The sequence below is a fragment of the Paramormyrops kingsleyae genome, chromosome 5 (assembly GCF_048594095.1).
Source record: "Paramormyrops kingsleyae isolate MSU_618 chromosome 5, PKINGS_0.4, whole genome shotgun sequence".
Taxonomy (NCBI): Eukaryota; Metazoa; Chordata; class Actinopteri; order Osteoglossiformes; family Mormyridae; genus Paramormyrops; species Paramormyrops kingsleyae.
Window position 1 is genome coordinate 41,229,092 of NC_132801.1, and position 14,530 is coordinate 41,243,621.

The 14,530-nt window shown below is 40.9% G+C and overlaps 1 protein-coding gene across 3 annotated transcripts in view; it reads right to left on the minus strand.

Annotated features, from left to right (window-relative positions):
* plxdc1 (plexin domain containing 1) overlaps window positions 1-14,530 on the minus strand; it is a 125,414-nt gene that overhangs the window by 37,993 nt on the left and 72,891 nt on the right. For all 3 annotated transcript variants that reach the window (XM_023800366.2, XM_023800365.2, XM_023800367.2), the window contains one exon: window positions 5,216-5,385. In XM_023800366.2, coding sequence (XP_023656134.1) covers window positions 5,216-5,385 — 170 coding nt within the window. The remainder of the gene's footprint in view (window positions 1-5,215; window positions 5,386-14,530) is intronic.

Here is a 14,530-nt window from a genome sequence, read left to right on the forward strand (position 1 = left end):
AATACAGTGTAGTGTAGACATCAGCCTGGAGCCTATCTGAGCAAGCGCATGGCACTGGGCAGGGGATCCTCTCAGTAGGATTACAGTACTAGATAAACAACTATGGAAAATACTGGGAAGAAGCCAGTGGAAACACGGGGAGAACATACAGATGAGTGTATATTGTTATCAATACATCCATTTTCTGAAACCACCTGTCCTAATCAGGGTTGCGGGGGGTCCAGAGCCTATCCTGGAGGGTATGTGTGCATGGCAGGGACCAACGCAGGATCAACCCATCGCAGGGCACACTCACACACTAGTCTGTTTGTTATTATTATTATTATTATTATTATCTATCCATCGATTTTCTATACACTCATTTCCTAGTCAGGGTCACTGCAGTCTGGAGCCTCTTGCGGAAGCTAAGGGCACAAGATAGGGAACAACCCATCGCAGGGCACACACACTGTTCATGCACATATTATTATTATTATTATTATTATTGTGTTTTTTGTCATCAGTAATACAATATCAATTACAATTCACTCAATCCAACAATACAAGTAACTAACCATGAGAATGTAGCATCTACGTGAAACCAATACACTTATCCAATAATAATAGAGTGCTGGGGAGGATCAAAACAGTTATATATCATCGGGGTGGAACTTAAGAATTTTTGCTACTGCCAACGGGGCGACTAAAATGTAGTCCTAGATGCAATGTTTTTTTTACACGCCGTTCATCTAAATGACTCACCTGAGGCAACTGGGTGAGCTTAATTTACAGCCCTGCATATAGAAAAACTGACTGTGTATTATGCCTGGTTCTCATTGTTGGGTATCCATCAACATCGCGTGTTCCCTGGCCAAAAAGGGATATCAGAAGAGTGAAAACTCCTGCCTTCCCTTTGACATTTTCTCTTGCATCTATGTAAATGCTCTTTTCAATATAGTAAATGCAAACCTGTAGTATCAGGCAATGTCAGACGTGAGCCAGTAAATCACCAAGTATTTTTGTTTTTGTAAAAGAGGTTTCGGCTGTAGGCTAGCTCCTGAATGAAAGGCAAACAGTATTAGCTAAACGCCAGACATACATGAGATGATATACTGTGGCCTTTGGCTCCTCTCACCCCCTGTTCCTTCCCTCATAGCTGTTATATCATTCCCTCATGCTAATAATATCATTGTGTGAATGTGGGTAGCCTTTGCAAGTTCAGTGATGGTGCTCTTTGTGCAGCTCCTTTTACAGCTGTGCAGTCTTTATCACCAGCTTGTGTGCACTTGTAGGGTATAAGTGTTTTATCAATGTCTGTCCATCCATCCATTCATTCATCCATCCATACCCTCTTGTCCTAATCAAGGTTGCAGGGGTCCAGAGTTTATTCCAGAAGTAAGGGGTGCAAGGCAGGGAACAACCTTTGGGTCACCAATCCATTGCAGGGCTCACTCACAGTTCATACACACATTCTCACCTACAGGAAATTCACAATCTTCAATTAACCTGTTTTTGGACTGTGGAGGGGCAGAGGCGTTGTGCAAACCAAATGTGTGGGTAGGCACCATTTCAAAACCACACACAACATAAAAAGTACACATACATTAATGTTAATGCATTAATGTTAAAACTTTATGTAACTATTATACATTCAAACAAGTCCAGCTAACTGTGTTTACTGCCACTGAGATGTAAGTCATGAATATTGTGATGTAACTCATTGATGATGGTAGTTATCAGTAGATGGGATTGATGAGGGGAGGGGGAGGGGATTAAGAGATGTGACTTGACAGCGGAAGCTTACTCACTGGCCCAATTATCCTGACTACAAATTTGCTGCATGATTATCAACGTGTTATTCACAGTCAATGCAGGCACATTATTGGTTGACTAAATTATTAATTTATATGTTACATTTTTACAAAATATTATTGGGTAGGCACATGCCTACCTAAATTGATTGGCACAATGCCACTAGTGGGGAAGCCGGATCTTATCAATATATGTTCTGCTAGCATATAGGAACTGAACCATACCTGAGTTTTACTGGTAAGAGAGACTAGTTAGAACGTAGTTCCAGTGCAGTTCCAGCTTGCATCGGTTTTCCACTGCAGGAGGGTCTGCTTGGTAAAGCCATTGCGGGGTTTGGGAAGCAACAGTGACGTAAAACTGAAGAGAAGCTTAATTACTGTTCACACTAATTTACTATGCATTTATTTTCTGCTAGCAAGTCTGTGAGAATCAACATCTTATGTAAGCATCAAACGCTACTGGATTTAGCATTTGCTTGTGTAAATTTGCTTCCATGCAGGGTTCTGTATTTCAGAAGAGAGGATAGAGTGGTAGCAACCTCATTCTAACCAGACCAATCACGACCACAGCAACCCTGGAGCAGGGAGGGGCAAGAAATTCCTGCAGATTTCACTGGTCCTTGCTGCTTGCACTCCATTATTCCCCCTTCTAGGAGTTTACAATGAGACTTGGCCAGCAAATTCCAGAGTGTCCCAGTAATTCTGGCCCCACTTCTCTGCCTCGTGCTCGATATGCAGCAAGGTAATGACAGCGATGTGTGCAAGGAGGGAGACAGCCATGCAGGGTGTTATGGACGCACAGGGGGTGTTAGTCAGTCAAAGGCAGCTAAGCCCCAGGACTCATGGTGGGGGCAAAATGCTGGGTACAGCACAATTCTGCAGATGTTAAGTTGACTGTAGTGTATATTATCCTATAGGTAGTAAATAAACATTTTCTGTTAGATTAACACTGCCAAATTTGCAAGTGGGGGGTTGATTTTCCTATATGGAATTGTAACTTCTGCTTTTTGACTGTATAAATTTTAAGATTAATACTGTAGTGCAGTAAATTGATCCTGCCCGCAAATGCACACCATCTCCACGATCTCACCTCAGCAACACTGTGTGATGGATGCCCCAGCCTAATTCCAGTGAAAACATATTCCCCAGACACAAATCACTATCCTATTTACAGATTGATGTATTCTGTGGGGTTCAGATGAAACCAGCAGATCAATGAAGTTCCAAATGAGTATCCTATTATAATGCATGTCATCATTGAGCCCAAGAAACATAGAGTCTCTAAAAGTAATTGTAAAAACAGAGGGGTTGCCTTCTGTGTGCATTGACACATAGCTAGTACTTCCCAGATAGAACATTCAGTGCAAAAAATCTCAATACTGCCTCACTGCAACCTTCATTTTCTGTTTGCACAGTAAAAAGGCATAGAAAGAAAGTCAAAAGTTGGCTACATGTGGAAGAATAGGGCTCTATTTAATGCATCAAGCTGAACCAATGACAAGTGGTTTGTGACTCTTAATCGGGATGCAAGTTACTGAACCATACACGATCAGAGGGCTTATGAAGGGATGTTAATGCAAGAAATAGCTGTCGCTTTTAGCACCTGCTGAATGGATTGCAGTAAGGTGAGTCTTCTGGGAAACGATGGAAAAGTGGGACAGGGAGGAGAATCATGAGAAGAGCTCTGCTTGGTGGGGGGGGGGATGGGGCGGGGGGTGCAATTATAATGAATCACCCCAAAGACTTTTGTTGTTGATATTCATCAGAACATGCTACTCCATTTTTGAGATCTCTATTTCAGCCATGTGCACACACACACACACACACACGCCTGCTCTTCCCATACATACAGATTTACACACATACACACGCAAACACCTGCTCCTCCCACACAAACGTACATACACACATGAACACGCAATCTTGCACCTCCCACAGATATGCATGGTTGCTCCTCCCATACACACATATATAAACACACACATGCACCTGCTCCTCCCATACATACACATTCGTGCATAAACACATATGTATGAGCAAACCTGCTCCTCTAACACATACATACATAGTGGCATGCCCCGCTCGTCCGATCTTCCCGTGTGCCACGCCCCCTCACTACCTCGTTTGGAATCCCCGTGTTATCAGCTGTTTCGAGTTGCTGTCATTAGTCCTGTGTCTGCATTTAATGTTTCCCCAGTCCGGTCATTAACGTTGTGTCATTGTATGCTACCAGTGTTCCTTCATCGTATCCTGAATAAATCTCTTTTTTCCTGATTCTTCGTCTCCCTACCCCTGCTTCCCTGGTCTGTTCCATGACATATACACACATGCACATGCAAGCCTGCTCCTCCCACATATACGTATTTACACATACATGCATACGTACATCTGCTGCTCCCACATGCACACGCCTACTCCCACAGATATGTAAATACATGCACTGGTAAAGTTGCTCCTCTCACACATTTGCATGCCAGGTCTTCCCATACATACAAATTTACACACACACACACACACACACTCACAGGTAAACATATCTTTACGGGAACCGCACATTCATTTCTATAGTAGAAATGCTAACACTAACTACGCAGCCCTAACCATAACCATAAGTAACCAAGCAAAATACAAGAGTTTTTGCATTTTTAGTTTTTTCATTGCAGTCACAGATTTTTATTAAATTGGGTTTCCACTTATGGGGACCAGGAAACGTATTCATCACGTTGTGGGGACATTGTGTCCCCATAAGGTAAGGTATACCCGCTCACACACACACACACACACACACACACACAGGGTCCCAGGTAGATAATGGTCAATAAGAAGGGGAGCAAAGGCAAGTGAAGGGAGAGCGTATTAGGAGTTTTTTTTAAATAAAGAAAAAAACAGTAAAATAAGGTATACCTGCTCACCTGCTCCTCCCACACATACGTACATACACACGAACACGCAATCTTGCTCCTCCCACATATATGCATGGCTGCTCCTCCCATATATACATATTTACACACACACACCTGCTCCTCCCACACATATGCATGCCTGCTCTTCGCATACATACGAATTTACACACACACACGCCTGCTCCTCCCACACATACGTATTTACACATATACGAAAACGTACACCTTCTGCTCCCACACGCCTGCTCCTCTTACAAATACATATATACACACACATGCATACACACGTCTGCTCCTCCCACACATACGTACATTCATGCACATGTAAGCCTGCTTCTCTCACGCATATGAATGCCTGCCCTTCCCATACATACATATTTTACATACACACACACAAACACACACATGCCTCCTCCCAGGCAGATGTACGTACATAGCCACATATGCATACCTGCTCCTCCCACACATACATATGTACACACACACATGTTAGCTCCTGCCACTACCTCCTGTGCCACTCACCACAATGTGGGTCATGTTATCAGGGAGCGTGTCGATGGTCAAGCTCCCACCATTGACCTCCTGGGCTGTTCTGATCTGGCCCGACCCAGGGCTCAGCTGCTGATCCCTGCGGGTCCTGTGAAGCTCTGGTGTGCTCCGGTCTCTCCATATTGATGAGGCATTAAGCCCCTCTGTGAAAAACAGGCCAGTAGTGAGGAGGGCATGCGACAGCAAGCATACAGAGAGGAGGAGAAAGTATTTGAAAATAATCCCCAGTAATCCACAAAAACCCAGATCATCCCAGTCTCATATATTTGGCATATGGTATACTGGTAAATATACCACTCAATTTTCAAATGGAACTGGGCATCATTTCCCAGAATGCAAGGTCTACAGGACTTACTTTTACATTTGTTTGTCCAAAGCGACATACAAGCAAGGCAAATAGTACATTTCAATCCTATGGCTGTCAAGGAGTTGACCAGGCATAAATGCAGCTAGGTTGAGCTTTCACTGAATTCCCAGGTACAAGCATGGGCGTAAATCCCGGGGGGGACGGAGGGGACATGTCCCCCCCTATCCAAGGGTTGTCCCCCCCCAAAAAATATATATATATATATATTTAAAAAATCGCACTATCTATTGTGAAAAATATATGTATGTATATCTAAAATAATTCTGTAAGTAGAAAAAAAAACAAACGCAAAAAATGCATTTAGAAACAGTTAAGTTCCCCCTCCCCTTCCTCACACTGGTTTGGCCAACTGCCTGCTTTCCCAGTTCATATCGCCTACTCCACGCACACGAGTCAGGGGTGTGGCTCAATTAATGTTGAACTCCAGTAAGTAGGGTATTTTATTCACTTTAAATAAAGCGATTCTCTTTAATGTAGTTGATGCAGACTCATTCATAAATTAGTTGCGGCAAAAATGCTGATTACCAATGTAATTTTCCATGAATCTGCTATATTAGCGATTAAAATATTACTTATCTAGTTAACGTTAGCTTGTTTACAAGAGCTTGTTGCATAGTGCACTGCAACTAACACGCCAAAGCCGTTTCCCATGCATTGTTTTATTTGTGACGACTTGGCATAATGTTAACTTAACATTAACGGCCACAATTAGCATATTGTTTAGCTGTGCATTTACTAAATGAGCACTGTGCTACGTCCGAACTGACCCCACTGTATTTTTTTGTATAATCAATTTCTATTATGCATTTAAAGTCATGTTTAAATTTTATTGTATGTTGATGGCTTGACTGTAAACAACATAACAAACAATGCAATAAATAGTTTTGAAGAAAAATCTGCTTTGTCATTGAACCTGAGAAAACCTTTGAAAATAACCATAATGACACAGTCTCCATGCTACAATGATAATGATAGAAGCAAAGTTTTTTTATTGTGGGGACATATCTTCATAAGTACAATTTGACTGAATTATTTGTGTCCCCTTCAAAAATTGCTCATGAGAAATTTTATATTTATTGTCCCCCCCTACTGTTAAATGAAATTTACGCCCATGGGTACAAGCGTAAGCAGTACCGAAGCAGGAGCTACACAACATATTCCACACATAAGAGGCTAATATGACATCTGTTCAGTGAACAGAAAAGTATGCTGCAGCAGATATGGGACTGCCTACTTACTGTAGGGCTTAAAACGGCATGTGGTATGAAGGCCACCCATCTACCTGCTGAGCTCCTGTGGGTTAGAGTTTTTCCAAGAAATAAGCACCCTGTTCCCTGAGGTGGTCTAGCAGTACAGGAAGCTGGAGGAAGTGTGGCCACAACAGAGTGTCTCTGATGCAAGGGCCTAAGCACATCAGCAGAGGCTGGCCAACCTGAACAAGGAGCTGGGGGGTGAGAAGCTACCATTCCTGTATCTGAACGTACTGGGTTTACTGAACTTCACTTCTTTGTCCTGCTTGAAGTCATTCAGTCCTTGTCCCCTCTCATGAGTAACATTGATAATCATGTTTGGAATCGTGTTGGAAGCATGTCGGAAGAATGTCAGTGAGCCAGGGATAAACATTTGCCAGCGTACTATGTGCCCTAGATGCTCATGCTGGTTGCCAGGTGAATTGCTGCTGAAAACAAAAACAATCAATGTCTATTTGTATTTCACCAGTTATTAAAGATTTATTGTGTGTTTGTCTGGTACAAAGGAGAAAGGATTGACAACATTCTGAACAAGTTCTCTATAGTTCACCCATGCTATCATGTTTTGTGTCACACTTGGATGTTTAGAGGAGCAGGAAGCCACTGTGGACTCAAGAAATAGCTTCCTGCCTTAATTCAGAGCAAGATTTCTTTAATTTAAACTGATTATCTAACAGAACTGCTCCTGTTGCCCTCTTTCAGGCTGGGACTCATTCACTGTCATTAACACAAAAACACAGGCAGGCACTGGTGTCCAGTTGGAGCTTCCTCACCCTTTTTCTCTGGAGCTGTAAACCTACATGAAATAGACAAAGCCAAGGGCCAGAAACAGTGTAGTTCTGGTAGCAGTGACTTAACGCAGAATACTGGAAAATATATTAAATCATACTTCACAGTTTAATAGCTGTTTAGAAACAGACGGCTGAAAAACAAACGTGAAAGACCTTCAAGCGCTATGCAGTCTGCTGTCTCATTTTTTCCAGTGACATGGAATGAGTCTCCCTGAAGGCCATCCTCACTCTTAAGCAGAGTCCTAGCGTTCCCCTGCTGAAATGGTGACCTCTCAGTTTGAACTTGTGCCTTTCGAACATCCATTTCACAGTATCTCTAGTACAGGAGGGTATTCTTTAGCAAACATTTCACAAATGCGATTCTGATCTTGCAAATACATTCTCATGCTCCTCCTCGCAACCATCATCACCTTCTGGCTGACTTTTACCCAAAAACGGTGCCTCACATTTAAATATAGAAATGGAGACTCACAAGTTACTTTGAACATCTGGATAACACATGGCCATTAAACCAAAACACACTGAAGCCTTTTTTAGAAAAAAATAATAAAATCATGAATAGAGGCAGATGTCAGAGCACCGATTTTGTCCTGTGTATATTATATATGGCAAAGCTCTTTATACCCACCCATAAATGGGACTACTGTCACCTCGAGGCCAGAGACATTTGTACTATGAATGTATTCATTATACAGCATAGTTGGCGGTTCAGCCATACAGTAGCTGCCAAAAGAAATGATAAGCCCTTAATATGCACTGTGCCTTTGATCCTAATTTCTTCTTTAACACATTCTGAAAAAGTCACCAACTTGTGTTGTATGTTTGTGTGTGTTTAGTTAGTCCTCAATTATCTCAGATAATTTTCTTTATAATTACTTTTTAATTTTATAATTTCCTAGGCAGTTCTTTCTCCACAGCTCTGTTACATTTAAGTTTATTGCTCCTCTGGACATCTAACAATCTGAGTTGCATAAACTGGACTGCATACTCTGCATCATAGATTTTTACTACTTATATAAGTCACCTTATCAAAGCTCAGTTTTAAAATGAATATCATATGACAATTTTCATTTATGTTTAAATATAGCCCTACTTTGAGTTAAACACAGTATGTCATTGTCTTTGGTTATACAAAGAACATAATAGTTTTCACTTATACACACTATGCACTAGGGGTGGAGCCGAACCCGAATACGGTATTCGGAAAGGCACAAATAATGTGTTTTTTACGAATACTTATTTCGAACAAATACTTTAAAAAATATTTGTATTCGGAAACAAGAAAAACTTTATATTAAAAAGCTGCGTTTCCTCTTGAGACCGCAGTGCATGCCCGGATGAGTGAGTGAGTGAGTTCAGGAGTCGGGGAGGGGAGTAAAAGAGGTGACTGACACAGGCTGCTCCACACAGCAACAGAGAAGGCTTGGCTGAGCGAAAAAAAGACTTAACTGTATCACTATTTTTGTTGAATAGATTTTTGTACCTTAACTGGGTTCCGGAGGCAGTTTATAACTTTCGGGAAGCGGAGTTTGATCGGGAGATTATTCCATTACGCTGCATTATTGACGTCTGCAGTCAGGTGCTCTCATGTTCGCTCTGTTTACGTAGCTCTGTTAGCTCGGTAATTTAGACAATAGGCTGTTGACAGAGTAACGTTAACGTTTGGTTAAAAAGGTTAAAACAATGCTTGTGTAGTTGTGTCGAATTGTATGCACTTGTAGGAGTTACAGTATATGGTACGTTTAAGTTACTCTGTCTACTGCATATCCATGATTATAATTAAAGAATACTTACACTATAACGTAAATTAGAAGTGCAACTGTAAGAAAAAACTGGATTTTTACGCCTATTTTGAATTTTACTCGAATACGAATACAAATACAAATACTTTTCCCCCCTCAACAAATACAAATACAGATACAAATACCGGCTGCTTTGCACACCCCTACTATGCACTCACACTGAGATTTAGAATGTAATGTAACTTATATAATATATAATATTTATAAAGTTATATAATACGTTTTTTTAATTATTATTACAGTATGACCAAAAGTATGTTCCTCCTTTGAGTTATTTGTGTAAAAAGAACTGCAGCTGAATGTCAAGAGAGTGAAAGAGCTAGTGGTGCAGAGAGCCACTGACCTCTGTCCCCATCAGAGCATGTGAGCGGAGCGGAGCGGAGCGTGAGCGAGGAGCGGAGCGGGCGGAATTTGGTCAGAGCGCGGAGCGGGTTTTGTCTCGCTCCAATTTCGCTCCGATACCGCTCACACTACAATTCTGAGGCGTGCCCAAATCTACCCAGAATTCATCTGTACAATTATCAAGACTGTTACACAAATTGGCCGAGATGGAATTCGCAAAGTATTTCACAAAGGAAACTGATAAATCATACAAGTGTACTATTCTTATCAAACGTATAGATGACAAGAATGTACAGCAAGAACAACAATGTGGTGAAACTGTTTCAGTCAGTAAAGATTCACTTTGGAATCACTTTTCTCAGAAACATGAGTGTGCTACGCGAACAAGCGGAAGCCAGAGCAAAACGCGTGCAAGTTTTATATGGTTGTAGCATATATCAAGTCTATAAAGTAAATTAAAGTATAAAAGCCTATAAAGTAAATATTGGTAATCAAATAAATTCGTTTTGTCATTCAAAGTAGGTCTAATAAGATTTTTTTTAATTTCACGTAACGTAAAATTTTATTTTAGAGAAATAACAGAAAAATGAGGAATTTAAAACGTGTCTGTATATTCTTTAGGCTATTAAACCCACTGATTCCTTTATTTTTAAGCCTATTTTTGTGTGGAATGCCATTTCCAAACCTGTCCGTTGTTGCCGATAGGTTGCTTAAAAATAAATATTTTCTGTTCTGACTGGCAATGTTGCCGTTGCTCATATTTCTTTATGACATAAGGCTTCGGTTTAAGGTGACATTTGTTAGGCATGCAGATTATTTGTTCCTCTTTTAAATTGGAGCGAGCGTGGAGCGATTTGACTGGAGCGGGAGGACATTTTAGTGGAGCGAGGAGCGGTGTTGAGTGGAGCGAGGAGCTGTGTTGAGCGGAGCGGCTTAGTGCGAATTAGAGCGGAGGAGCGGGCGGAGCCAACAGCCTCGTGAGCGAGGAGCGGAAATTCTCACCGCTCGGCTCCGCTCACATGCTCTGGTCCCCATCCATGGAGACTACAGATATTAGAAAATATGCAGACAGTCCTAACAACTCCCCCCCCCCCCCATCTAATCCCTACTCCTCACACAGCCCCAACCCCTACAATTTCTTGATTAACTGGATGAATCAACTGGAAATGTGATAAATGTGTTTTTTTTTTACCTGAATGCTCTGAGCAATTGCAGAGCCAGAAAAAACAGTGTGTGTCTGTGTGTGTGTGGGGTGGTGGCAATTACCATGGCAACAAAATCACAGTACAGACTCAACCATACTTTCTTTTACTTTTTGAAATGGCCCATGGCATTAACTAACGTGCATCATATGACATGCCTCCATCTCCCGTGAGACCTGAATGTGCAGTGGAGAACTGGAGATGAGAGAATGCATTTGAGAAACAGTTTAAAGAGGGGAGATCAACCTAAATACAGTGGTACCTCAGAATTCAATCTGTTCAGAACTCCGGATCGAATCCTAAAAAGTTCATTAATTTTCCCCATAAGAAATAATGGAAAACCAATTAATTGGTTCCCGGCCCCAAAAAATTACACCTAAATACGTTTTTTTAGCATTTAAACACAAAATGAACAGGATAAAACAAGAAGAGCATATACTGTACTAAACACATCTAAGCACATTTATCAAAACAGTAATTTGTAAAGTAAGAAAATAAATAAAGGGGTTACAGCTCAAAGTGTACTGTACTGTTACGTTTTCCATGACAGTATCACGCACATAAAGGCTATGTCTCGTGACTACGCCACTGTCACGGGACAGCGCAGAACTGTACTATTACGTCTGGCATGCAAGTATTGGCAGTGTCTCGTAGTGCAGTCTGACTTGGCGGTTTGTCCCATTGCAGCACGTTGAGTGCCACTGAAGGTATATTCGTCCAAAAATCAATATTCAATCATTAGCAATGACAAATGACAAAACAAAGAAGTTATGGCAATGAAATGCTATTGTTTTTCATCCAAAGACGTTACCCCTAGTGGTACATGCCAGTTACTTCAGATAGTCACGCTGCAGGGGAAATACGACGTCTGGAAGCGCACTCATAATCCAACGCTTTGTATAAGCGTATTTTTCACAACGCTGTAAGCATTACACTGCTGATAGAACGTGAATGCAATATCGACCGTTCATTGATTAAAAAAACGATTGAAAACCTGATTTGTAACGAAAGCTATCATAGATATTCCAAAAAACAATAGCATTTCATTGCCATAACTTCTTTGTTTTGTCATTAAGTAACAGTAGGAATCACGTTCACATGTTCCCACGTGTTATGTTTCCATTAATATAGCCTAATAAATACGACAAAGTGATGATTAAGAACAGAACTTCCACTGAGACTTAAATTGCTAATGATTGAATATTGATTTGTTTTGGACGAATATACCTTCAGTGGCACTGAACGTGCTGCAACGGCACAATCCGCCAAGTCAGACTGCACTACGAGATATTGCCAATACAGTACGTGCATGCCAGACGTAACAGTACAGTTATGCGCTGTCCCGTGACAGTGCCGGTGTTCTGTCGATATATGCTGCCTTGTCGTAAAATGCTACCGTAGTGCTAATCGATAGCCCTAGCCCTAACCCTAACTCTTACCCTAACCCTAACCCTCCAAAACCCCTAAAACCTTTACCTTAACCCTAACCCTAACCCCTAAAACCTAACCCTAATCCCAAGACGCTGGAACTGCACATGCGCAGAAAGGCTCGATAGGTAGTATTTTATGACAGAACATCGGCGTAGTCACGAGACACTGCCTGTACGTGCGTGACACTGCCATGGAAAACGTAACAGTACAGTACACTTTGTACTGTAACCCCTTCTCCCCGATCGTCCGCTCCATCAGTGAGCCACGCCTCCTCATTAACCCGTGTGGAATCCCAGTGTGATCAGATGTTTCGGGTTGTCATTAGTCCTCTGTGTTTAGTCCACGTTTCGGTTTGTTTCCCCAGTCCGGTCATTGCACTGTCCCGTCTGCGTTTTGCTCTTGCCTTACCTGTGATGAAACCCCGTATTCCACAATACCCTGACGTCTGCGCCTTTGTCTCCGTTCTGTTCCCGCTCAGCAGGACAATATTATTATAATTAAATGCATTAATGGTTTATTATTAATATTAAAATAATGAATAAGAATTTTTTATTTTTAAATGTATTTTTTTATATAATAATAATTACTGTTACTGCATCTATCATTGTCTAAATGTATTTTTACAGTCTAAATATATGTATTTAGCTAGTGTAAACATGCATGATGCTATCACAGCTAATGCGAGGCTGAGACTGAAGCTTTAGCCTTTGTTTCCGCTGAGAAATGTGCGCATACAAGTTGTCTTAGGTCAGCGTTCACAGTTTGACTTCTGAGATTCAGATCGAGTTCTAGGTAATTATTTTTTTTTCTTCAAACTTCGAGTTCTAATGAGTTCGAGAACTGAGGTACCACTGTAAAAAATTATTGTTGCACATTTCTAAATTTAAAGGCAGAGGGCTTCTTGGGGTATTCTAGTCTGGGATGTTGGTGATGTCACATGGTATGGCGAGGGAAGTGCAGGCCCAGGTGCGGCACAGTGGCATTAACAGTGGTGACAGTCTGATGTCAGGTGTTCTGACCCAGGAGGAAGTGCAGTATGATGGGAGAGATGCATGATAGTGAATACAGTCTAGAGGTAAATGTGACTTAAATAACAAAATAAAATCTTTTAAAAAATCTTAAAAAACACTTTTTACTTAAATTTGTCAAAATTTAACACATAAGTTTGAGTTGGCAATTCCTCCCCTTTCACAGACATGAAAGAGAGCTTGCTTTTATGTGCAACAGTTTACAATAGTCATAAATTCAACTTTTCCATGTTGGCTCCATAAAACACGGGCAAATACAACAAAATTATAACAAGGAATATTTAACCAGTTACTGGCTTAGTTGTACTTATTTGCCCCAAAAGAATTTAGGTTTCATATTAACATTGGGGGTATAGGTATATTGGGGTCAGAGATGTGATGTCACATCGCCATATAAGGTGATTCTGTAGCTGTGTTGTATGCAGTTTTTGTAAACTATTGCTGTTATAATTCCAATATATAAAGCAAAATGGCATTTTATGGAATTTTATGGCATTTTCCAATGAGACTTGTAACTGATGCAAATGCTACGTACCACGTTGCTCTTTGTGCTTTGCTGTTAACTAACCAAGCTAGTTGCAGTTTTCACAATCAAATAAGATAATCTTTATGAAACTTAAATAACACTTAAATAACGATTAAATTCCACCATTTCACTTATCCTTTTATTAATCAACTATTGGTTATCATACAAGGCAGGTATTTTCTGTACGTCGCTTAAATCATCCGAGATCAGATGCCTCATCTTGGATGAGTTAATGCCAGTGAAACTCATTCGGGATAAGTCGGTCTTTCAAACGCAACTGTGTAGTAGATTAGTCAAGCTGGATTCATTCATCCGACATGATTGCACTCGCCCGCACTGCTTGAAAAGCCCATATGTATCAAGTCTAGAAATCTTGATCGGCAAGTCTCTCATTGGCTTCCACGAAATGTCAAAAACCAGGGCACAAGTTTTTACGCAATCCAAGCAGGACCTTTTATTAGAGGGGTATGATGAATTCAAAGATTTAATATGTACTAAAGGAAACACATCAAAAGCGGCCCAAACCAGAAAAGACGGCTGGCAAAAAAT